This window comes from Macaca nemestrina, chromosome X (assembly GCF_043159975.1).
Source record: "Macaca nemestrina isolate mMacNem1 chromosome X, mMacNem.hap1, whole genome shotgun sequence".
In the NCBI taxonomy this organism is placed as follows: Eukaryota; Metazoa; Chordata; class Mammalia; order Primates; family Cercopithecidae; genus Macaca; species Macaca nemestrina.
Genome location: NC_092145.1, coordinates 21948950 through 21975329, shown reverse-complemented (window position 1 = coordinate 21975329; position 26380 = coordinate 21948950). Strand labels below are relative to the sequence as shown.

General features: G+C 38.1%; 1 protein-coding gene across 3 annotated transcripts in view; it reads right to left on the bottom strand.

Annotated features, from left to right (window-relative positions):
- LOC105481423 (glypican 3) overlaps window positions 1-26380 on the bottom strand; it is a 458216-nt gene that overhangs the window by 158016 nt on the left and 273820 nt on the right. For all 3 annotated transcript variants that reach the window (XM_011741015.3, XM_011741017.3, XM_011741016.3), the window contains exon 4: window positions 6457-6590. In XM_011741015.3, the coding sequence (XP_011739317.1) occupies window positions 6457-6590 (134 nt within the window). The remainder of the gene's footprint in view (window positions 1-6456; window positions 6591-26380) is intronic.

Sequence of the window (26380 nt, the reverse complement as noted above, 5' to 3'; positions counted from 1 at the left end):
TTGAAAATAAGTGTAGACATACTGTTTTGGAGAGTAGGGAAGAAGACTTTACAAACTGTTGGAGAGTTAATGAGCTTTTCAAAGGACAGCAACAACAAGGGATAATGTTCTCTGACACTACAGCAGCAGTGTGACAAAAGTAGTTTACCTCCCACCAAGTTTACTGGGCCTCTCTCATCTCTCCTCTTCTTTGTCTCTTCCTGTCATTCCTTTCTAAACTTGTTCCAGCACAAGAATTAAGTGTATTTTAATATTTTCTTAAATAAAGATTTATATTCCTCTGCTTATAGTTTTAAAAGAGGAGTTGAATATTTCTATTTTTCTCTTTTGTCTTTAAAGAAAGACACATGAAACTAAACTAAGTGACATGTTAACTACCCATGTATGACACAGTCCAGATTTTTTTCCTTTGTGCTAGTAGCCCATGACAGACAACAAAAGAATCTCCACCTGTGAACTAAGACAGTCTGCTCAACTGAATTGTTCCAGGGGAAAAAAAAGAGGATAGAAAGTTTGGACAATTAGTTGCCTGGGATGGGAAAAACAATTTGATTGAAGGGAATGTTCTTTGACTGTAATTCCACTTTATTCTAATACATACATGTCAAACATAGCATTGACATACAAATTCTGACACCTACAGCTCTCAGACAGATCCAACATTTGCTTACGACAGTCTGCTCAGGAAAAAGTCTCTTCCTAGAGGTTTCCATTCAATGTGTTAAATGTGGAACTAAAGGATAGGGCCCCTTTGCATGCACAAGCCATTTTCAAATATGGCAGCTGAGTGCACGTGATCTTCCCTGGAGGGCTTCCATCATCCTGAAGAGGATCATCCCTCCCCTTCTTTGGTTGCAGGGGAGGGGACTGTCTGCTTTCTTGCAATGATTTGCTTCGGCAGGCATCAAAGCAGCACTAATTGGAAATCACTGCAAGTAAAAACAGTTTTTCATCCCTGACTGCAGACCTGGAACTTTTTTCCTTTATTATTAAGGCTCATTTTTTTATCTTCATGTAAAGTAATATGAGCTTATTATTTTTAAAAGTTGACAATGCAAGAAAAGTACCTAAACTAAAATAACGAAAATAGGAATGACATAAGATCATGCCTAATTCTGCTGGAGAGAGCCTTTCACAGTTTAATCCCAAACTAGAGCTTTCTACCGTTCTAAAGACTTGCCCATACTTTTTCTCAGTGTTCCCTTTGCCCAGAATGCCCTCCTTTCCTTCCTCAATCTGCTGAGTTTGTTTGAACTTATCCTTCAGGCTGAGCTCAAAAGTTACCTTTTCCAAGAAGTCTTTCTTAATGCTCCCAGGAGAAGGGCTATCTTCCCCATCTGTGACACTGCCACTCTTTTGCACATAGCTCTGATTTGGCACTCACCCCCAGTGTATGGAAATTATTCATTTGCATGTCTCCCTCCCTAACTAAGCTAGGTGCTCCTTCATTCCTCAGAGCCTAACCCTTACACAATGTGAAGCATAGAGATGGTGTTGACAAATGTTGAAAGAAGTAGAGGCCTATTTAGGGCAGAATGACTTGTACTAGATCCAGAACTCATTGATTCACTCAGGACATACTTTGTTGTTTTGTTCAGAGTGGGTGGGAGTAGGTATTGATTTTGGACTAGGGGAGCTGAGATCAGCTTTTGTTCTTTGCTTTCTAGGTCATTTACTAGTGTTACCTGATCCATTGCCCCTTTAGACCAAGTCAGAGGGGAAGTAGAGGAGGGGGAGCATAGGAAGGAGAGGGCTGGAATATGTAGATATAATTTCACAAGGGTGGAAGGACCGTGTGACTTTCTCACAGGTTAGCAGTTGGGCCAAAAGCTTGTTATATGTAGATGCAAGATGAACTATTCAACCATAGATTCAGCATTTGAACAATGGAAAAATATTGTCCATGTACTCAACCAAACAGTATATTGCATAAACATGGCAAGGGAAACAGTATCATAAGGGAAGCAGTGAAGTAGACATTTGGAAGGGCAAAGAAGGGAGAAGCTGACAACTGAGATGTGCCGAAAATATGAAAGTTAGAAGGGGCTGTGAAGATCTGATTTCTTCTCTTCTGATTGTACTAGTTGTGCATCTTGTTCTCCACTCACTGTTTTAAATCTGATGACAGATATTTTCAATACTTATCCCTTAAAGGAACACTGAGTCCCACACATAGACCACCAGTTGAGTATCAAATCGCCTTGAAATTGAACTAAGCTATTTCTAAGATTAGTTGTGTGTTGCAAACTACCCAGTTGGGGGCAGACAAAACAAACAGATGACTTCTGAATGCTACCAAAGGAATCCTGCATTTCATTGTGTGTTGTTATTTTAATAAGGCAAAGGGCTTTTCAACTCATAATCAGATTCAGACAGCTTGCTCACAACCTCCACAGACTGAATACTACAATAGGGTTCCTTTGCAATTATCATATTTTTAACAACAGAGGACGGAGCTTGGGCATGGGCATGAGGAGTGCTAGAGGCACATATATTTTTCTGGACAGTGTGAAATGCTGTGCAGAAAACATACTGAGAGATTTATAGAGGTGCTAACACTGCAAAAACAAACCCTCTTAATAACATCAGATTGCAGGGGGCAGTGCATTTAGCAAGAGATCATCTTAATTCCCACTTCTCTCTCCCTAAGAGGGGTTACAATGCCTATTTGAGGGAGTTAAATAAAATCAGATACTCTCTTGTTGTTTTGTTTTCTTCTTCTGCCAGAGAATTCACAAAGAAAGGCTCCATCTCAGATTCTAATGCTTCAGTTTCAATACAAGTGAGTAACATCGTTAGGCATGCTCAAGCTCCCCACACCCAAAGAAGCTCTGCCTGACCATCATTTACTCAACTCTACAGGCTTTGTCAATTTTTCTTACTATCCTTTCTTTTCCTTGGAGGATGAATCTAGGCCACGTGTGGTGGCTCACGAGAATGGCTTTAACCTGGGAGGCATAGGTCACAGTAAACTGAGATCGTGCCACTGCACTCCAGCCTGGGTGACAGAGCGAGACTCAGTCTCAGAAATATATGTATATGAGGCCGGGCGCGGTGGCTCAAGCCTGTAATCCCAGCACTTTGGGAGGCCGAGACAGGCGGATCACGAGGTCAGGAGATCGAGACCATCCTGGCTAACATGATGAAACCCCGTCTCTACTAAAAAATACAAAAAAACTAGCCGGGCGAGGTGGCGGGCCCCTGTAGTCCCAGCTACTCAGGAGGCTGAGGCAGGAGAATGGCGTAAACCCGGGAGGTGGAGCTTGCAGTGAGCTGAGATCCGGCCACTGCACTCCAGCCTGGGCGACAGAGCGAGACTCCATCTCAAAAAAAAAAAAAAGAAAGAAATATATGTATATGAATCTAAACAAAGTACCAAATCCGGTGGCCAGCCAAAACCTCATTTATCAATTTCTTCTTTCCCTGGAGGAATCAACACACATACAGCTGTCCCCACTAAGGCGAAAGGGAATGAGTTCCCCAGAGCCCAAGACAGAAGTCATAGCAACAGGCCTGGATAAACCTCCTACTTATAAATGTGTCTAGGTTGGCAGAGTAATCTCAAAATGGGACTGAGTGGGTGTGTTAATTTTGAAAAAGCTCCGCATGTGATTCGGCTACAAATTCATATACCACTTCCTCCATGAAGCCTCAAGGTTCTGTCTTTCCCTGTAGGCTGCCTCTGTACTCTGGACATTCTTTTGCTTTAGCACTTACAAAGCTGTTTTGGAATTATTTGTATTTAAGTCTATTTCCCATTAAACTGAGCTGGAGAGCATAGATTGTGTCTTTGTATTTTCAGTGCCTAGTATACATTTTGGTATTAACAAGTGTTTACTAAATTTTTGCTGAATTGAATAAAGATACCCCCCACCCACACACACATATAGAGTAAGTCCTCACTTAATGTCATTTATAGGTTCTTGGTGAAACAATGTACAACAGGTTTTTGAATAACGTGGTTTCATTCAACATCGTTTTGTTATAGTGGTGATGAGGAAAAAATTGGTTTTGTTATATGCCGTTTTGCTTAAAATTGCAGTTTCCAAGAACTTACAGACATAGTTAAGTGAGGATTTTCTATGTATCTATCTATCTAGCTATGTATCTATCTACCTATCAATCATCTTCACTTCAGTCAAATATGGAAGGGGTTGCCACTAGTTAAAGGTCAATGCCTTAGATGAACTGAAGTTTATTCCTCAGGTGGTCCAGTCCAAGAGTAAATGCAATGGAGAAAAATGGACAAAGGACAGGCAGGTGCAAAAGAGGGCCTTAATATATGGCCTAAAAGACAAAAATTTTCCAAAGAACCCCTAAGCTATAGGAAAATGGCTCTCAAACATTTTGATGTTGGGAGCCCTGAAGTAGTTTTAAAATACGTCCACAAACTCCTTGATTCTCCTCCCTTCAAGAGGTGGAGCTTAATTTCCTCCCTCTCCTTGAGCATGGATTAGAACTAGTGGCTCACTGACTGGGTGCAGTGGCTCACGCCTGTAATCCCAGCACTTTGGGAGGCTGAGGCAGGTGGATCACCTGAGGTCAGGAGTTTGAGACCAGCCTGGCCAGCATGGTGAAACCCTGTCTCTACTAAAAATATAAAAATTAGCCAGGCGTGGTGGTGGGCGCCTGTAATCCCAGCTACTCAGGAGGCTGAGGCAGGAGAATTGCTTGAACCCAGGAGGCAGAGGTTGTGGTGAGCTGAAATGGCACCATTGCATTCCAGCCTGGGTGACACAGCAAGACTCTGTCTCAAAAAACAAAACAAAACAAAAAACCACAAAGAATTAGTGGCTCACTTCTAACAAATCAAATATGCCAAAATTGATGATGTGTCACTTCAAAGACTAGGCCATAAAAGACACTATAACTTTCTCCTTGCTGTCTTCCATGGATCACTTATTGTGGTGTAGCCAGCTGCCATGTCCTAAGGCCATTCACGTGGTCCATATGGTGAGGAACTGAGACCTCCTTCCAACAACCAGCACTAACTTGTTACACTTGTAAGTGAGCCACTTTGGAAGTTGGTCCTCTAGACTCCATCGACATTTTGAATGACTGCAGCCTCAGGATCCCAAAGAGCTTTTGTTTATATTATATATATTTATTGATATTTACTGTTTTAGAATTTTTTTTAATTTAAAATTTATTATTAATTTGAAACTAGCAATTATGGGCCCATTACATGTTAACATAAATATTAATAACATTTTATGATAATAGTGAGAAAAATGGTATCATTTTTCATTTTTGCAAGCTGTCTCTACTGTCTGGCTTGATAGGGGATAGGTAGATTCTCCTATTGACTTCTGCATTTAATATGTTGTAATAAATTGTTTTGGTTGAAGTATATGAACAATATCCAGTTTCACACAAATATGTAATTAGCAAAAGGAACATCTCATAGGTGCCCTGAAAGTGTCACTGGGACTCCCAGAAGTCCTGGAATCACATTTTAAAATAGCTGCTACAGGGAAACTAGGAATCCATCAGATTGGAAGTCAACAAAAGAGAAGAAATGAGGACTTTCCAAAATGCTTCAGTAGGGGAACTCTGTTAAGTTGCATTACTGCCTTCTTTCATCCTAAATTGTATCAGATCACGCTAAGAATTACCATCTCAGAAACCCCTATAGGAAAATGAGAGGAATGGAATAGTTTAACCCAAATCTGGGATGTTACATAATTCCTTTCTTTATTTTCTATCTATAGGCCAATTTCACCTAACCCCCTCAAGGTTAATAGGAACAACTCATGTCTAGCTATTCTTGAGCCAGTGGTAGGGCTGGCTATATGTGCAGTCTTTTCAGGTAGGGCAGTTCTTCTAGAGTTGTATTGGGCTTTTGATCCAATTTCTACCCCTTTATTGTAATCAAAAAAATAGAATGGGGATAGAGGGAACCTGGATCAGGGGAGAATGGATGAAGAGAACAAGAAACAAACCTGGATTTTGTCCCTTGACTGTTGTTTTAAGAACCAGGAACCAGATCCTTCATTTTATCATTTTTAAAAGAGTGCGTAAAGTGTGCAGTGTCTGTGTGTGTGTGTGTGTGTGTGTATACACATGAATGTGTCTCACCAGCTTCTCTCTGGTGAATTTACCTCTGACTCACTGTTAATAATGGGAAAAGCTACAAAGCAAGCCAAGAAATTGTGAGACAAGATTGTAAGCAGAAACTATTTTGCTTAATCAATTAAAGATCTTGAATAGGGAAGTCCTTTCCACACATATTGCTGTACTAGATATTTATGAACAGTAAATTTACATTTAACTATGGCTTGGATATAATACTATATCTTTTTTAAAACATTGACAGATGATACAATTTAATTAATCAAGCACTCTACTCAGAAGAACTAAATAACATGTATTTAAGAAGTTTCACTCTAGTGGTTTTTGACCTTAAAATACAATTGCTAATTGTATGCTGGAATAAAGAAAAAAGAAACCTCTCACCTTCTTCGGCTGGATAAGGTTTCTTCATGTTCTACATGAGCAACTTTTAATACTTTCTTGTCAATAAACAGATCTTCAGGATAATAAGCAGATCTATATTGGCGTTGTTGAGAATGGGCACATAACTTGCCAATCTGAAAAAAGAAATGCAATATAATTATATGATACTTGTGCAGATATGATAGTAGAAACAAATTCTGAAAGGCACTTCAATTTCTTCCCCCAATTTTAAACAGCAGAACAAAGCTATGACTAGAGTCAAAAAAGGTGATAAGCTTGTAAGGCAACGAACCATTGGTGGAAAGAAGGCTGGAGACTGAGAATGGGGACCCCATTCTGAATACAGCCTATTCAGAGATTTCCTAAGATATAAAAATGGCTTTTTTTTCTATAGTGAAGTATACATTTGAGAGGACCGCCAACACAGGCCTCATGCTATTCATACCTTTTAATGGCATTTGGTATTAATACATATGAAGAAGTTCACAAAAGGGAATTGCAAAATTTAGGTGCAGAAGATGAGGGTTGTGTAGCCAGTTAATAGAAGAGCTGCCTCCCAAGCACAGAGTGCTCCCAATTTCTATGAGTATTTTGATATAAGACCCAAGCTAAGGTACTCTGATAAAAAGTGTGGTTGCTCATCTGGCTTTCCTAAAAATGCCCAAGGGAAGAAGGCAAGTCAACCAATCAGTAGCCAGTGACAGGCAGCTCACACCTGTAATTCCAACACTTTGGGAGGCTGAGGCAAGAGGATCACTTGTGGTCAGGAGTTCAAGGCCAGCCTGGGCAACACAGCAAGACCCAGTCTCTGCAAAAAGTAAAAACTTAGCCAGGCATGGTGGTGTACACCTGTAGTCCCAGCTACTCAGGAGGCTGAGGTAGGAGGATCGTTTGAGCCCAGGAGGTCAAGGCTGCAGTGAGCCAAGATTGTGCCACTGCACTCCAGCCTGAGTAATAGAAGGAGATCCTGTTTCTAATAAATAAATAAATAAATAAATAAATAAATAAATAAGCAAGCGTAATCACCTATGAATCATATATCATTAAATAAGCTCAGGATTAAAAGTATTTTAAAAACATAATTGCTCAAGAGTCTCCCTTTCTTCCTTCCTCCCTGTCTCCTTCTTTCCTCCCTTCTTCCCTCCCTTTCTTCCTTCCATCTTTTCTCATTCATTCATTCAAAAATATTTATTGGATATCTCTCTCTAAAGCTGACCTCTTTTATACTCATATAGCAATACTTTTTTAAAAATGGTATAATCTTTCTTACTTAGCTCCATTCTACTTGATTTTTTTGGTTTAATTATTACTAGATTTGCTACTTTTTTCACGTTCAAGCAAAAGCCTAAATGAACTTCCATATAAAGAAATATGAATATTAACATTCTTATATATCTCCCTTGTGCCAGACACTATGCCAACGATTATCATCCCCATTTTAGAGATGAGGAAATTGAGGCTTAGGGAGTTAGGTGACTTGCATGAGGCAAATAAACAGCAGACTGATTTGTCTGACTTAGAACCCATTTGTCTGATTTCAAAGTTTATGCGGTATTGCCTTCCTAGCAGATAATGCTTGACCTTCCAGTGGCTTACATTGTACATTGTAGAAAAATATAAAGAATTACCGGTGCTCAAAAACATAGCCACCCAACGTAGCCAAGCTAAATATATAGACTGTAAACTTCAGGAAAAATATTAGAAATATTTGGCAAGGAGAAGGGTTGTATGTTTGTCACTTTTGTATTTCCACGCTATTCAGACTGGATTTTGTGCACTGTTAGGTGAATTAATTGAAGCGAATTGAAAGAATCTTCTATTATCAGCCTCAGCTCAGCACTCTACTTATAAGCCATGGGTTCTGTATGGTAATCCCAGCTTCTGGATTTCTCAAGATGGTCCTGACAGCATTTACTAAGTTATCTATTTATACAGCTTTGGAAGGCTTTTCATATAAATACATTATTGAATTAGAAAAAAAATCTAGAATCAGAGTAGCATCACCTTCATTTATAAAAGATAGCATCTATAGTTTGATATTCAGATGAGCTATACTCAATGGTTTATCTTAATGGGAATAAAACAAAAGCCGAAGACACTTAAAGACATTCAATTTAGCTTTGGAATGCATGATACTGAATTTTTCAGATGTGCTTATGTAATGCTATGTGACTTGGGCTAATATTAATTTCAAACAAAGTGTGTGCATTCCATGAATATGCCTTAACTAGTAGCAGTCTGGTAGGGTGCTTTAGGTCAGGGCCTACCTAGCTGGACTGGAGAGTTAAGTTCCATTCATTTTCAAAGCATATAATGCAGATGCCAAATAAATGAGGGCAGACTATGTATTACCACTTTCTATCTGAAGACATATACATGTTTACTTTGTGAAAATGCAGGTGAAATTTCATGGAACAAAACCTTGATGTTTGTTCCATTAATGTCTATTATTCTGTGAACAAACATTCATGTGAGAACTTATTTCACTAGGATCAAAGTATTCTTGGCACATTCAGGAGCACAGTACACTTTCTCTTGACCTACACCTGTTCCCAATCCAGCACCAAAATCAAATCTTTCACACATCTTTCACAGTAACTTGTCTACTTGCAACCCACAGCTGTGAAATCTCCTTCCCCATTGAAAGTCAGCCCTTTGTATCAGTGAATAGTATCTGGTCCACAGCAAGACTTTAAAGTTTTTGACCCCCTCCCCCCACTCGCCAGCTCCAACCTACTGGAAAGGGGTGCAGCTGAGGCAAAAGTAGGAAGGTTAAGAATAAATGATAATGTCGCCACTCTGCAATCTGACCTTTCTTCCCAAGCCACCCAATGTGGTATTATCAAGCCAGCTTTCCAAGGCTCTGTGTGGGGTAAGGGGCAAACAATGGTGTCCTGCCAATAACCCTACTCCTCCATCTGAAATGTGCCATATCTTATCAGACAGGCTGCATTTTCTTCCACAAATCTACCATGAAGCAAATTCTTCTCATATACAAAGCATTTGTCAAATATATTCCCTCCTTTGGGCCCTTCTCCCTACATCTTTCACCTCCACACTATGTGAGCTATAGGTGAATATTATGAGCTTATTTTGAGAAGTGGACACTAAAAGAAAACATAACTTACAAAGAGATGCAGCATTCACATTAAAGAAGTCCTTTCAGCTTCACACTAGGGAAATGTCAGGCTATGCTGGGAGACTTGAGTCTTATTCTTCAGCAGCCCCTACTGAAGAAGTCAGCCTCTCAAGTGGCATTTTAGAAATCAGTATCCTGCCCAAAAATTTTAGGCTCTTAAATAAGAAGTGCAATCCAATTTCCTTTCACTGACTAATGTATCTAGTCAAGGATGCTGCTACCTTTAAATTTGGTTAGTTGGAGGGAATTTATTGGATAGGTGAGTGTCTCTATCAAAAGACTGGAGTATAAAACCTTTTTGTTTTCCATAGACCGTGATTCCTAAAGGTGTTTTTTATTTATGTGCCAGACTTATGACAAGGAAAGCAATAGTGTTCTGCAGGGTTACAAGTCCTGAAACATAAGAAGAAGGCAGGGCCTCTGACCATATCCAGGCCAGGAAGATAATTTTTTTTTTTTTTTGAAACAGTCTCACTCTGTCGTCCATGCTGGAGTGCAGTGGTGAGACCTCAGCTCACTGCAAGCTCCACCTCCCGGGTTCACGCCATTCTCCTGCCTCAGCCTCCCGAGTAGCTGGGACTATAGGCACCCACCACCGTGCCCAGCTAATTTTTTGTATTTTTAGTAGAGATGGGGTTCACTGTGTTAGCCAGGATGGTCTCGATTTCCTGATCTCGTGATCCACCTGCCTGGGCCTCCCAAAGTGTTGGGATTACAGGCGTGAGCCACCATGCCCGGCCAGGAAGACATTTTAGTAACCTTAGCATCATTCTTTTCTGCCAGGATCCAGAAGCACCATCCTTGCACCTACATTAGGAAAATACACTGCTGGGACCCAGCAAGGTATAGATCAGGGGTGTCCAATCTTTTGGCTTCCCTGGGCCACATTGGAAGAAGAAGAATTGTCTTGGGCCACACATAAAATAAACTAACACTAACGATAGCTGATGAGCTAGAAAAAAAAATCACCAAAAAATATCATAATGTTTTAAGAAAGTTTATGAATTTATGTTGGGCCACATTCAAAGCCATCTTGGGCTGCATGCAGCCTGCAAGCTGCAGGTTGGACAAGCATGGTCTAGATCATGCAGAGCCCAGTAGGCTGGGCATCAAGAAACCTGGCCTACCACCCCACTTTCACCTCTCACCCACACCAGGACTTCACTGTGACCTGGTCCCATAGCTTCACTCTACCTGTAACTCTAGCCCTATACACAGGAGGAAGATAGGATATTTGAAGTGCCGTATTTTCTTCTCAGTTTCCTTGAAAAAAAAAAAGGTGAAAATTACTTTCTGAATGGAGTATGTTATTGCAGGGCAGGGAAAATTTTATTTTCTTGACCTATGCCTGAGGCACCTCTAATAAAAGACAAATTAAAAAGGGAAATCCATACAAATATGTTTAATATAAGTTTTACGTCACACAAGATCCTTTAGAAAGGAAGACCCAAAGAAATGGTGAAAGCTGTGGATTTTTATGCTAAGTTTGTTAAGGAAATGGAGAGTAGTGAATTGTGATTGGACAAAGAGGTTATAACTGAATGGTAATAAACTGGGGGAAACTTAGCCAGGGCAGTTTCTTCAGATTTTTCTTTGTGTCCCTGTAACTTTGGAGGTAAAGATGTTTCTTTCTTCTGGGTATAGGGTGGGTACCTCTCACATGACGGTCTTATGACATACTTCAGAAGAGGGTCAGTTAGGTTTTATGACCTGCTTCAGGGGAGAAGGGTGAGGGGAACGTGAGAGTGACTTTCTTGTTTTGGGGGTTTTCTTAAATGCAAAGGTGCCATATTTTGGGGTGGTGTGTCCTGAATCCCATTATTACCAAAGACTCTGAAATCATGCAAAAATTTGGTCTGATATAATTCACTCCTATACCTTATAATGAACATGTCAAGAAATGCAGCTACTCCATTGGTTAAAATCTAACTGTCATTCTCAGGCCCCTATTCACTGTTGGTTCTGGGAACTCTCAAGTGACAAAAAAATTCAGACTTGATCTTTTACTCCAGATGACTGAACAGAGAAAGAAAGCCTATATCGAAAGCTTCTCAACAATACCAACACTTCACGTTTCTTACACAATACCCTATTCCAACCTAGTGCTTCATAGATAACTTCTACATCCATTCTCCATTCTCTTTACTCAGTCCTACCAACAATGCTGTGAGGTATACAGAGCAGGTATTACTTATTTATTTATTTTTTTGGGACAGGGTCTTGCTCTGTTGCCCAGGCTGGAGTGCCATGGTGTGGTCATGGCTCACTGCAGCCTTCATCTCCCCAGGCTCAAGTAATCCTCCCATTTAAGCCTCCTGAGCAGCTGGGACTACAGGCACACACCACCATGCCTAGATAATGTAGCTAGACACGGGCTCTCACCATGTTGCCCAGACTGGTCTTGAACTCCTGGACTCAAGTGATCTGCCCACCTTGGTCTCCCAAAGCACTGGGATTACACAGAATGGGTATTGTTAGCCCCATTTTTAGATATAAGGAAACTGAAGCTCACAAAAATTGGGGAACTTGAAAGCAAGGTCACAATGTTAGTAAATGGTAGAGCTGGGACTTGAATGCTGGTCTGTCTGACTCTAAAACCTATGTTTCTGTTTTTGATTTTCCCGTGTCATGGATTTCTGTCACTGGCATAGGCTCTGGGGCTTCCCAGTATTGGGTGTGGCCCAGGTCTGTGGTTATGTGGACACCTTACCTATAATTAGAGGATAGTAATAATGATGAAAAATCCTCTAAACATTCCAAGAAATGGCTAAAGTTGTTCAACAGAAAACTGACATTCAATTTTAACTTAGGTTTCAGGTAGTATTTCAAGTGGCAGTAAGCCAATAGTGGGATGATTTAAATTCTTTGGTCTGCCAAGTAAGAGTCAATTAGTAACCATACGAAAGCACTGCATGTCAAATTCTATGGAAGAGGAGGCTCCCAAGTAGGTCTAGCCTGCCACTTGCTGCCTGCAGGATGTCCCTTGACCCTGGCTCCAGAATTCAGATTATTGGGTCAACTACAAAATCTTTGGTAATTCCTACATTTAAAAAAATTCTGATGTTTAACCATCTGATCTTTGGCAAAGTTGACTCCCTATTCAATAAACAGTGCTAGGATAAATGGCTAGCCATATGCAAAAGATTGAAACTGGACACCTATCTTTCACCATATATAAAAATTAACTCAAGATGGATAGATTAAAGACTTAAATGTTAGACTTCAAACTATAAAAATCCTAGAAGAAAACCAAGGAAATACACTTCTTTTTTTTTTTTTTTTTTGAGACAGAGTCTCACTCTGTCGCCCAGGCTGGAGTGCAGTGGCACAATCTCAGCTCACAGCAAGCTCCGCCTCCTGGGTTCATGCCATTCTCCTGCCTCAGCCTCCCGAGTAGCTGGGACTACAGGTGCCTGCCACCATGCCCAGCTAATTTTTTGTATTTTTAGTAGAGACAGGGTTTCACCGTGTTAGCCAGGATGGTCTTGATCTCCTGACCTTGTGATTCGCCCGCCTCGGCCTCCCAAAGTGCTGGGATTACAGGCGTGAGCCACCGCACCCGGCCTGGAAATACACTTCTTGATATCACCCTTGGCAAAGCATTTATGGCTAAATCCTCAAAAGCAATTGCAACAAAAACAAAAATTGACAAGTGGAACCTAATTAAACTAAAGAGCTTCTGCACAGTAAGAGAAACTATTAAGGGAGTAAACAGACAACCTACAGAATGGGAGAAAATATTTGCAAACTATGCATCTGACAAAAGCCTAATATCCAGAATCTATAAGGAACTTAAATAAATCAACAAGAAAAAACAAATAGCCCCATTAAAAAGTGGGCAAAGGACATGAACGGACACTCCTTAAAAGAAGACATACAAGTGGCCAATTGGCGGGGCGCGGTGGCTCAAGCCTGTAAGCTCAAGCCTCCCGGGAGGCGGAGCTTACAGTGAGCTGAGATCCGGCCACTGCACTCCAGCCTGGGCGACAGAGCGAGACTCCGTCTCAAAAAAAAAAAAAAAAGAAGACATACAAGTGGCCAATAAAGATATGAAAAAAATGCTTATCATCACTAATCATCAGATAAATGCAAATCAAAATCACAATGAGATATCATCTCACAGAATTTAGAATGGCTTTTGTTAAATAGTCTCAAAACAACAGATGCTGGTGAGGATGCAGAGAGAAGGGAACATTTACACATTGCTGGTGGGAGTGTAAATTAGTCCAGCCACTGCGGAGGGGAGTTTGGAGATTCCTCAAAGAACTAAGAGGTGAACTACCATTTGATTCAACAATACCATTACTGGGTATATAGCCAAAGGAAAACAAATCATTCTACCAAAAAGACACCTGCACCCATATGTTCATCACAGCACTATTCACAATAGCAAAGACATGCAATCAACCCAGGTGCTCATCAACAGCAGACTGGATAAAAAAAATGTTGTACATATACACTATGGAATACTACTCAGCCACAAACAAGCATGAAATATTGCTCCTTGCAGCAACATGGATGCAGTTGGAGACTATTTTCTTAAGCAAAGTAATGCCGGGACAGAAAATCAAATACCACATGTTCTCACTTATTAGTGGGAGCTTAATGTTAAATACACATGGACATAAAGATGGGAATCACAGACACTGGGAACTACAAGAGGGGAGAAGGAGGAAAAGGGACATGGGCTAAAAAACTATCTATTGGGTACTATGCTCACTACCTGGGTGATGGGACCATCCATACCCCAAACCTCAGCATCACGCAATATGCCCATATGACAAACCTGCACATGTACTCCCTGAATCCAAAAAAAAAAAAGGTTATTTGAAACTGTGATGTTTTTATGTTTCTGAAACATATATTTAATATTTTGTAGGAGAATCCTGTCCTTATGTAACACCAGTGTAATTAAAATATCCAAAGGGAGAAAACCCAGATCAATATTCTGGGTTTAACAACCTGGAGAGATTCAGCAAGGTGAGGACCTAGTATGCACTGTGTTTAGTAAATTTAAATGATTGATAATGATGACATGAGTCACTTCAGTGGAGAAGTTCTGAAAATAAGAATCATAAGATGTAGAATATATGGAGATTAAGCAAATACATGGAAAGCATAGACAGTTGTTTTACATAAAGGTTATGTCATGTGTCTTATTAAGTATAATTAATATAATTAATCGTGTGTTAGTAATTTTCAGAGATAATTTTTAATGGGGGGGGCAGAGTTTATGCTGCAGCACATTAGCTCTTTTGGTTGACGTACTCTTTTTTTTAATTGAATGTTTTAAGACCCAATATACATAAAATAAAATGCATCCCTGAATTGTGGTTTGATGAGATTTGTAAATGTATACACATGTGTAAACACTACCTCATAATGCATAAAATATTGTCATAATTTTATAGTGACTGACATTTTAATCACTACAGATGAGATTTGTCTTTTTTAGGATTAGATTGATAACAGAAAGAAAGAACAGAAATATAGAAAATAAATATGGATAGATTCAGTATTTACATATTTGTTTCTGCTTTTTTGCTCAGGATAATTTTTTCTTTGAGGAACTCTATGTTGGTGGTTTACCATAGTTTGTTCTTTTAATTGTTGAATAAATATACCAAATATGTTTACACATTTGGGTAGTTTCCACATTTTTGCTTTTGTGAATAAAGCTGCACTGTTTACTCAAATCTTGTCGTTTCATTTTCAAATATGTTTTGTAAATACTCCCTCCCAGTATCTGGTTTTTCCCTTTTCTTAGTGATGCCTTTTGCACAGAACACTTTTTTAAAAATTTTGATGAACTTGATTTTATCTATTTTTGCAGCTTTATGATTGATGCTGTTTTCCATCCAAAGAAGTCTTTCCATATGGCAATGTCACAGACATATTTTCTTCAGAACTGTTACCGTTTGTACATTTATGATGAGGTATTTAACCCATTCTGTGTTAATTTTTGTATATTGTGTGATGTAAAGATTGCTGTTTTCACGGCCTAGTTGATGGGATCATTGGGACCCGAAGCTTCAGTGTCGTACAATATACCCATGTAACAAATCTGCAAGTGTACCCTCTGATCTGTAATAAAAGCTGAAAATATTTTAAAAAGAAATAAAATAAATTGATCTTAAATAAAATTTGTACATGGCTAGATATTACCTGTTGATTTCCCTTTCACTGACATTTCTACTTCATTTCACAGTGCTTAAATCATATGACCTGTTGGATTTCTACTTTCACAAAGTTAATGACATGTTTAGGCCTAATGCTTTTCCTTTAAATATTTTTCTCTGGTATTTAAAAATAATGTGTATGCTCTGTTTATCTGTCATGAATGCTATCCATTTGTTTATCTGATTAACTTGTCAAACTTTCCAAATTATTTAACACTCAAGAAATAATGATTATGTTTTTCCAAATATTTATCAGATTATTTCAGTACAATTTGTTAAGATCATTCCTCATTTAGTTACTTCAATTTTTTATTTCTTTAAATTTAATTGGCCATATTTTGGATCTATTTCTGAACTCCATTCTGTTTATTTAAATGTTTGTGCTTATGCAAATATATCACTCTCTTAATTGAAGTGTTATTATAATGTCTTGAATTCAGTTAATGAAAGTTCATTCAACTTAGAAAAAAAAGTGCTTTTCTGAGAAATGTTGCCAAATATCGTTTAAATTTAGTCTTGGATCATTGATGGATCCATCCATTGATGGATTCATCAGAACCCTAAAGAATTAAAACTAAAACTTCCTCTGGGAGTTATGCAATTTAAATATCAACTCTGATCTAGTTGTCTAGTTTGGATGAATATTACCTGTGGCATTTGCTTTGTGGTACCTTGGGGCTGAAGGTGGAGTTGGGTGGGAATTTCATAGTTTTCCAGTTAAAATAAAATGATGAATTTCAGTTCATTCTCTTGAATCATCTATCATACCACTATACAATTTCATTTAATTAAATCTTCAAAGTTTAAAAACAATATATACATTGAAATTATGTGATATACAACATAAACTTTTTAATAGTAGCAACCGTGCCCATTTAACAATTCTACAGGTATAATAAAAATGCTAATATATGTTAATGTTTAGTCTGTGGTTAATGTTTTGTCTTGTTAATTTCCCCAGGGCTTTTATTACTGATTTAAATCTGCCACACTACTCAACTGATTGCACTGCTTCCACAAACTGCATGGAGGTAGCTCAAATGAATACTGATTAACAGAAATGAACAAACATTTGGCTAAGCAAACCATTCTTATTATAGGCTTGTAATCATTACATACATTTTCTTACAATGAGATGGGCATGGCAGGCATTTTCCTCTCACTTTTCCTACAGAAAATATGCATATGAGCATTAAATTAATTTATAACCTTGTACTTCAGGAAGAACATCATTATTAATTAACTATTGATTGATCTGATATAGAGCACAGAGGATAATGAACAGACCTGGTGACAATGTAAGCGTTTTTTTCTTTCCTCACCTTTCAGACATTTTGCTGTGACTCATTGTTAATTTCTTGACCATTAAGATAAAAGCTCACTAATAATCTGTAATGTATTAAGAATCAAGCAATTTTAAGAAATCAAGTGCTATTATTTGAACATTTCATACAAGTTAGTTTTTGAAGTAAATTGGAATCCAAAAAAGGGACAAATGTCCTACAGATGAGCCTGCTGCTAAGTTGAACTACAGCACGGTATTATCGTGAAAGGAACACACAATTTGGAGTCAGGATACCTGGGGCCCAGTGTCAGTTCATCCTCTTACCATTTCAATAACCCTAGACAAGTCATTTACTTTCCTTGAAACTCAGCCTCCTCATCTGCAAAATGGAGATAATTAAAATGCCTGCTGGACCTGGCTGTAATGTGAAGATCAAATGAAACAATGGTTGAAAGTGTAATGTCTCCCCCAACCAGATAGAAATTTGACTCATTCTTAAGTGGGGACTACTTCCTTCTGCAGCCTGCTTTGTGTCATAATCCTGGCTCAGCTGGTCAGGAACATGGGTAGCTATATGTCCCTGAAAGGGAAGCACATGGAAATTGCTCAAGTCTGGCAGTCACACAATTGGGTCCGGTCTGATCTGGAATATCTGGAATATTCTCTTCTCTTCTTCTAATATCAAATTACCAATAGGTGGTACATGAGTTTGGCTGTTTATGCTGTGTCTCATACCCACATGCTTGTGTCTGAGGGGCTGAATGCTGTAGGGAAGGGAGACAGGTTTTAAATGCTCCTTATGTAGAAGAGACTTACATTTTGCTAATTTATATCTGCCACAAACGGAGTCTGAGCTGAGAGCAGAATCCTGCATGTGTGCCTAACACTTCTTATGCATTACCAATCCCTTTGCAGCACCAGGAGTCCATGACATTATTATTTAACCACGTGAAACCATCAATGTGCAGGTTAAAAGAGAACTTTGTGTAGTAAATCAACTCAATACTGATTTCAAATACCACTCCCTCAAATATACTCATCTCCTTGTGTCCTTTGTCCCAGTGAAAAGGAATTACCTCCTATTCAATTGCTCAAGCCAGAAGAAACCAAAGAATTTCTGGTGATTTCTCCCTCTCTCTAACTTCTCTACATCCAGACACGAAGTCTTGTTTATTGCCTCTTATAAATAACCTTTCAATTTGTGAACTTTTCTCTATCTTTAGGTCTAGGATTCCATCAACTGTCTCTTAGAGCAGTGCTTCTCAAACTTTAATGTGTATACAAATCACCTGAAAATCTTATTCACAGAGTTTCATCTTCAACAGATCTGGGGTGAAGTCTGAGATGATTAGCAAGGTCCTAGCATAGTGGTTCTCAAAGTGTGGTCCTAAAACAAGCAGCATCAATACCATCTGGGCACTTGTTAGAAATGCACATTTTGGGGCCAGACTTTGACCTACTGAATCAGAAATCCTGGGAGCAGAGCCCAGCTTTTAACAAGCCCTCCAGGGGGTTCTGATGCATACAAGTTGGAGAACCACTGCCACATAGACCATCCCAACAGCCTCTTAATTGGTCTCCAAAGCTCCAGTTTTGACCTCCTCCAATCCATTCCTTCCAGTTCTCTGAGACCTCTTGGGAGGTCCTAAAAGGCAAACCTATTTTCATAATAATACTAAGACTTTATTTGTCCTTTTTACTCTTATTCTCTCACAAGTACACAGAGGAAATTTCAAGAGGCAACATGATGTAAAATGATATCACTGCTCTGAAATATGTATTTGTGCATTCTAGAATGTTCTAAGGGAGCAAGTAAAAATACATGCATTTTCAGAGTTTAACTTATACTCAGAACTTAGTGCTCTTGCTGGCTATTTAGGTTATGCATACCATAATCTTTGTAACCTTCTTATCATTTAATAAATTGTTATTTGGAAATCTAGAAGTTTTGTATCTATGTGAAAATATATGAAGTGAACATACTTTGTAGTCTTATTTTGCAATAACACTTTAAAATATTTTTTGAAGAATATAAATTTTAAATTTTTTCTACAACTTACTGGACATATTATACAATAAGATACAATTTATTTGCAACATGTTTTTCTGATATTTAAGAATGGATGACTGGCTTTGAAAAAGGAGATTAGAAGACTTACTTCACCAACCCACAGCAGCAATTTCTACATCTAAAACTGATAAAAACATGTCAAAACAACTTATCACAGGGTTCTGGCTCATGGAAGAGAGAGATCTACTCTGTAGATTACAATTGTAATTAAGAAACAAAAATGCAACAAAAGCTGTCTTTTCTTTGACCTTATAGACATGCATAATTTATTTTATTTTTCTGATGCAAAAGAACATTTTGGAATAGGATATTAGAGTGTAAGTTAAATTATAGAGTCATCTTGAAATTAATTATTTGGAGTTTAAAGAAAATGAAATTAAACATTCAAAGTAAATGTTATGAGCTCTTTAAAAGTCAAAAGTGTTTATTATGGCTTTTCCAAATAGAAATGAAAAATGCACTGAAACATACTATAGGGTAAGTTACTGCATTATATTAGCTGTAGAAGTACACACAATAGTGAAAAAACTAATAAATCCCTGTAGAGGCTGGCACAATGGCTCACACTTGTAATCCTAGCATTTTGGGAGGCCAAGACGGGAGGATCACTTGAGGTCAGGAGTTTGAAACCAGCCTGGCCAACATGGTGAAACCCCGTCTCTACTAAAAAAAAAAAATAAAAATAAAAATAAAAATAAAAATTAGCCAGGCTTGGTGGCAGGCACCTGTAATCCCAGCTACTTGGGAGGCTGAGGCAGGAGAATTGCTTGAACCCAGGAGGCGGAGGTTACAGTGAGCCAAGATCACACCACTGTACTCCAGCCTGGGGAAAAGAGTGAGACGCCCTCTCAAAAAAAATAAAAATAGAAAATAAAAAATAAACCCCTGTAGAGTTGACATTACTGAATGCCTGCTGGGTGAAAAGTCATAGAAAAAATCATGCCACTCTCCAAGGATGGAGAAACAAACTCATCAAATAAAAGGTTTACCCACAAACATAAAGCCCTCTTTAGTTAATGTCTCTTCTGCAGAATGTGTTTTTGCCTTATAAATGGACAAATCTACAGATTTGGGGTGGAATTGCTGTTTTGCTTATATTCATCCAGTATTAAGCACTAACTAATCATTGAAGAAGATCTATTATGTGAAAGCTTTGGGGGAAAAAAAAAAAACATGAGTGGTGTTGAAATATTCAAAGTGTTAAATAACATTGTTAAAATTAATGGTTTTACCTTAAACAAATGTGATGACATTTGCACTGATGCAAAAGCTATGGTGGGTAAAACTGCTTGCACCTTATCATGAGTCAGGGTAGTGACACCAAACTGCAATAGTAGTCATTGTAGTTTTCACTGCCAAGCACACACATTTTTTAAAAAGCTAGTTTCACTTAAGAATGTACTTGAAGAGGCAGTAAAAGTTAATTTTATCAAATCTTGACCCTTGACTACATGTCTTTTTTGATATTATGTGTGATGAAATGGGAAGTATACATAAAGTACTTCTGGTATATACTAAAGTATGATGGTCATCTAGAGGAAAAGCACAAGTGTGATTGACTTGTGAGATGAACTAAACACTTTTTAAATGCAACACTATTTTTACTTGAAAGAAAAACTGACAGACAAACTCTTATTCAAACTCAAGTATTTTGTAGGCATTTTCTTGGAAATGAACAAAACAAGCCTGTTACTTCAAGGGAAACAACTGACAGTGTGCATAGCCAATGACAGAATTTGCACTTTCAGGCAAAAATTAGAATTTGGGAAAACTTGTTATCTTCCACTATGAAACTTGACAGCTTCCCAATACCTAAAGGCTTTTCTGATGAGAACAGTGGTGACACTAATGAATATGAGTTTTGATGTTATACAACGAAGTGTGTTAATATTTGGAAAATCTGCATAAGTCAGTGAGCCAAAAGTTTTCAAATGACCAAGGCATCATGATGCAAAAATCACACAATGACTAATAATTCACCCAAAGTGTAAGATAGATTTTAACATAACAGAAAATGAAAAGTCAATTGATATGTTTGCAGCTTCCATATTGTAACTAACCTTTAAGAAACTATCACTTGCCAACTTCTTGTATAGTATCAGAGAAAATATCCCTAATTGTCAAAAAAAGGGTATTAGGACACAGTTCTTCTTCCAACTGTATATATTTGCGAGACCAAATTTTCCTCAGTCAAACCAGATTGAGTGCAGAAGAAGATACGAGAATTCAGCTGTCTACCATTAAGGAAAAAATTAAAGAGATTTGCAAAAATGTAAAACAATGCTATTCTTCCCACTAAAGTATTTTATTTTGGAAAGCATATCTTGAAAAAATATATGAGTGCCTGATTCCTTTATTATTAACTTTAAATGAATTAGTAAGTAAATACTTTTAATATTCCCAGTTTTAATGTCTAATACAGCAAATAACAATAGATATAACTCCATCGACATCTCTTTGGGGTCCTGTATAGCTTTTAAGAATGTAAAGAGTCCTGGTACCACAATCTCTGCTCTACGTTAACATCCAAAATAATCTGAAAATAATAATTTATAAGTAAACTATAAATTAAATTATGTATAAATAAATAAAATGGCATTTATGAATAACATATTAATTCATCACCTACTATGTGCTGGACAGTATTTTAAGCGCTCCTCCATAAAAGCAATGAGAAAATTGGCAAAAACGTTCAGGACCAACTTCTTTGGGGCTTTAGAATTTAATAAAAGTATTTTCAGCAATCTGAGAAGCATTTATTCAAGAAAATGGCTGAATGTCGGTAGGAACAGTGAGCATTGTAGCATTTTAACTTTCCTATTCTCATTCCTCTTCTCCAGCTCTGAAGTACTTTTGAAAACTAGCAGCCCACATTCATGGTGAAATCTAGCATCCTGGTGCCACCGGAGGGAGCAGAATGGGGTTTGTGATGGTTAATATTGAGTGTCAACTTGATTAGATTGAAGGGTGCAAAGTATTGTTCCTGGATGTGTCTGTGAGGGTGTTGCCAAGGGAGATTAACATTTGAGTCAGTGGACTGGGAGAGGCAGACACAACCTCAATCTCGGTGGGCACCATTTAATCAGTTGTCAGTGTGACTAGAATAAAGCAGGCAGAAGAATGTGGAAGGACTAGACTAGCTGAGTCTTCTGGCCTTCATCTTTCTCCTGTGCTGGATGCTTCCTGCCCTCGAACATCAGACTCCAAGTTCTTCAGCTTTTGGACTCTTGGACTTAACACCAGTGGTTTGCCAGGGGCTCTTAAGCCTTTGGCCACAGACTGAAGGCTGCACTGTCAGCTTCCCTACTTTTGAGGTTTTGGGACTTGGATTGGCTTCCTTGCTCCTCAGCTTGCAGATAGCCTATTGTTGGACTTTACCTTGTGATTGTGTGAGTCAATACTCCTTAATAAACTCCCTTTCATATATACATCTATCCTATTAGTTCTGTCCCTCTAGAGAACCCTGACAGGTTGGAGTTCTTTCAAAGCTACACTCAGTAAACTGTAATTGTCTGATGGTTACCTAAAATACCCCATTTGCAAGGCTGTTTTTAGTTGAACTGATATTGAGCTCACCTGTGCAAAAGCCTGTTCCCTGGGGACATTTACTGAACTCAATTAGAGGTAATTATTTAACTTTGTAGCTGCCTGAAGCAAGGGGACAATAGTTAAAGCAAATAATAGGCTAACCAAAAAATTTACAGGAAAATCTGGGTAATGAGATGTCCATAAGTGCTATAAAAGCTGCATATTCCTGGGGATCTAGTAGGTTGCACTCAAGCATAAGGCTGTGTGCATGCCCAAGTCTATACTCATACTCAAGAAAGATCTGAGAAGGCCCTATTCCCTACCTTTGACTGACCTTGAGGTTCTGTGCAAGGAAATGAAGGCTAAGGCAGGGTCTTCAACTGCTAGGCTGAATGTTAAAGGTGTGCCCAGCATACACAAAGAGTACTTCAGCAAAGACTGAGAGATTTACTGGTTCCAGAAAGTTAAGAAAAACACTGTTCAATCATTAACTCACTACCACTAAGCTAACGGAACAAATACTTCAACGGCTATACATGACAAAGAATACAGACTTTACAGAATTGGTTGAGAAAAGTTACAAAGAAATAAGAACTACCACCACAATAACAAACACTAACAACAACACCTGAGGATAGGGGAGAATCTGATTTCCAGAGACACTACATTATGTTCTTTAAATATCTAGTTTTTGACAAAAAAATTACAAGAGATGTAAAGAAATAAGAAAGCATGGCCCATCCACAGGAAAAAAAAAATCAATCAACAGACACTATCTCTCAGAAAGCCCAGATATGGGCTTTATTAGACAAAAAACTTTAAATTAGCCATTTTAAATATGTTCAAACACTTAAAAGAAACAATGCCTAAAGAACTAAAAGATGGTAGGAGAATGATACCTTGATAGGCAAAAAGATAGAAATTACTTTTCTTTTTCTTTAAGAAGAACCAAACAGAAATTCTGGAATTGAGAAGTGTAATAACTGAAATTAAAAGTTCATTAATGGGGCTTAGCAGGAAATTTGAGCATGCAAAAGAAAAAAATAATCACAATTGAAGATAGATCAATTTAAATTTTCCTATCTGAGGAAGACAAAGAAAAAAGAATTAAGAAAAATAAGTAGCACCTCAGAATCCCGTGGAACACCAGTAAGTGTACCAACACACATATAATGGAAGTTTCAGAGAGAGAAGAAAGAAAAGAGCAGAAAGAGTACTTCAAGAAATAATGGCTAAAAGCTTCCCAAATTTGATGCAAAACACTAATCCACACATCCAAGAAACTCAGTGAATTCCAAGTAGATACATAATAATCAAAATGTCAAAAGACAAAGATAATCCTGAAAGCAACAAGAGAGAAGTAATTCATTGCATTCAAAAGGCCCTCAATAAGATTAACAGTTGCTTTGTTTTTCTTGTTTTTTAACTTTTTGAGACAATACCTTGCTCTGTCACCCAGGCTAGAGGGCAGTGGTGTGATCTCAACTCACTGCAACCTCTCCCTCCAGGGTTGAAGCGATTCTTGTGCCTCAGCCTCACGAGTAGCTGAAATTACAAGGCACACACCACCAAGATTGGCTAATTTTTGTATTTTTGGTAGAGACAGGGTTTCACCATGTTGGCCAGGCTGGTCTCAAACTCCTGGCATCAAGTGATCCACCCACTTCAGCCTCCCAAAATGCTGGGATTATAAATGTGAGCCACCGCACCTGGCTATAGTTGCTTTCTCTTTGGAAAGTAGAAATACAAGAAGGCAATGGGATTAAGGGAGGAGACCACCCCTCATATTGTCTTATGACCAATTTCTGCCTCCAAAGAAAGAAGAAGTAAATACTAAAAGGCAGAAATGAAATACACAAGCAGATAACCCGGTGCCACACCCTGAGCCTGGTAGTTAAAGATCGACTGCTGACCTAACTGGTTATGTTATCTATAGATTACAGACATTGTATAGAAAAGCACTGTGAAAATCCCTGTCCTGTTCTGTTCCATTCTAATTACTGGTGCATGCAGCCCCCAGTCACGTACCCTCTCCTTCCTCAATTGATCACGACCCTCTCACGTGGACCCCCTTAGAGTTGTGAGCCCTTAAAAGGGACAGGAATTGCTCACTCAGGGAGCTTGGTTGTTGGAGACATGAGTCTTGCCGAAGCTCCCAGCTGAATAAAGCCCTTCCTTCTTTAACCTGGTGTCTGAGGGATTTCGTCTGTGGCTTATCCTGCTACAGGATGATATATTCAAAGCACTGAAAGGAAAAAACCATCACCCAAGAACTCTATGATCATCAGAAGTATACATGAAAAATGAAAGTGAAAATAAGGCATTCCCAGATAAAGAAAAATTGAGAGAGCTTATCACTAGCAAATATATACCACAAGGAACACTAGAAGGAGTCCTTCAATATGCATCCTGTAACTTAATTCACATAAAGAAATAAGGCTGAGGTGGTAGGATTGCTTGATCCCAGGAGGTGGAGGCTGCAGTGAGCCATGATTGTGCCACTGTCCTCCAGCCTGGGCAACAGAGTGAGACCCTGTCTCTAGAAAATAAGAAAAAGAAAGAAGAAACATCCACAGAGTTTACTATATAGGTTTATATGGAAAACAGTGTAAACATATTTTTGGTTATAACTCTTTTTTCCACCTATCTGATTTAAAACGCAACTGCATAAGCAATAATTATAAATCTGTGTTGATCAGAGTACAATGTTTGAAAATGTAATTTGAACGACAGTAACAGCACAAGAAGGGGGACAGGAATTAAGCTTTATAGAAAAAAAGGGATTTACATGCTATTAAAATCAAGTTGGTATTAATCCAAATTAGATTGTTACAAAATGTTAGTTGCAATTTCCAGGGCAACCCCTAAGAAAATAACTTTAAAAATATGGTTAAAAATGACAGGAGAATAAAACCATTACACTAGAAAATAATTGTTTAACACAAAAGAAGGCAATACTGGACAAACCAAGAAACAAGACGTAAGGCATTTAGAAATCAAGTAGAAAATGACAGATATAAATCTTACCTTATTTCATTACTTATTCATTATTACTTGTTTTATTACATTAAATACAAATGGATTGAACACTATAATCAGAAGGCAGGGATAGGCAAAATAGATTTAAACCAACATGGTGCAAGTCTATGCTGTCTGCAAGCGACACACTTTAGATTCAAAGACACAAATATGTTGAAAGTAAAGGATAGAAAAAGATATACAAACTAGAATCAATAGACACTGAGAGTGGTTCTACTAATGTTGGGGAAAATACCAGACTTTGAGACAAAAATTGTTACTAGAGACAAAGAAAGACATTTTATAATGATAAATGTGTCAATCGATCAGGAAGATAGAATAATTATAAACACATATGTATATGAGCCCAAAATATGTGAAGTAAAGCTACCAGAATTGAAGGGAGAAATAGATCATACAAAAACAATACTTGGAGTCTCCAATTCCCCACTTTCAATAATGGATAGTTCATACAACTAGGCAGAATATAAAGGAAATGGAAGATTTGAACAACACTATAAGCCAACTAGATCAAACAGACATCTATACAACACTCAATACAACAGTGGTAAAACACAATTCTCTACTACACGTGGAACGTTCTTCAGTACAGGATACATGTTGGGCCACAAAACAAGTCTCAATAAATTTAAAATGTTTGAAATCATATATTTTCTGATCACAATTGAATAAAATTAGAAAAC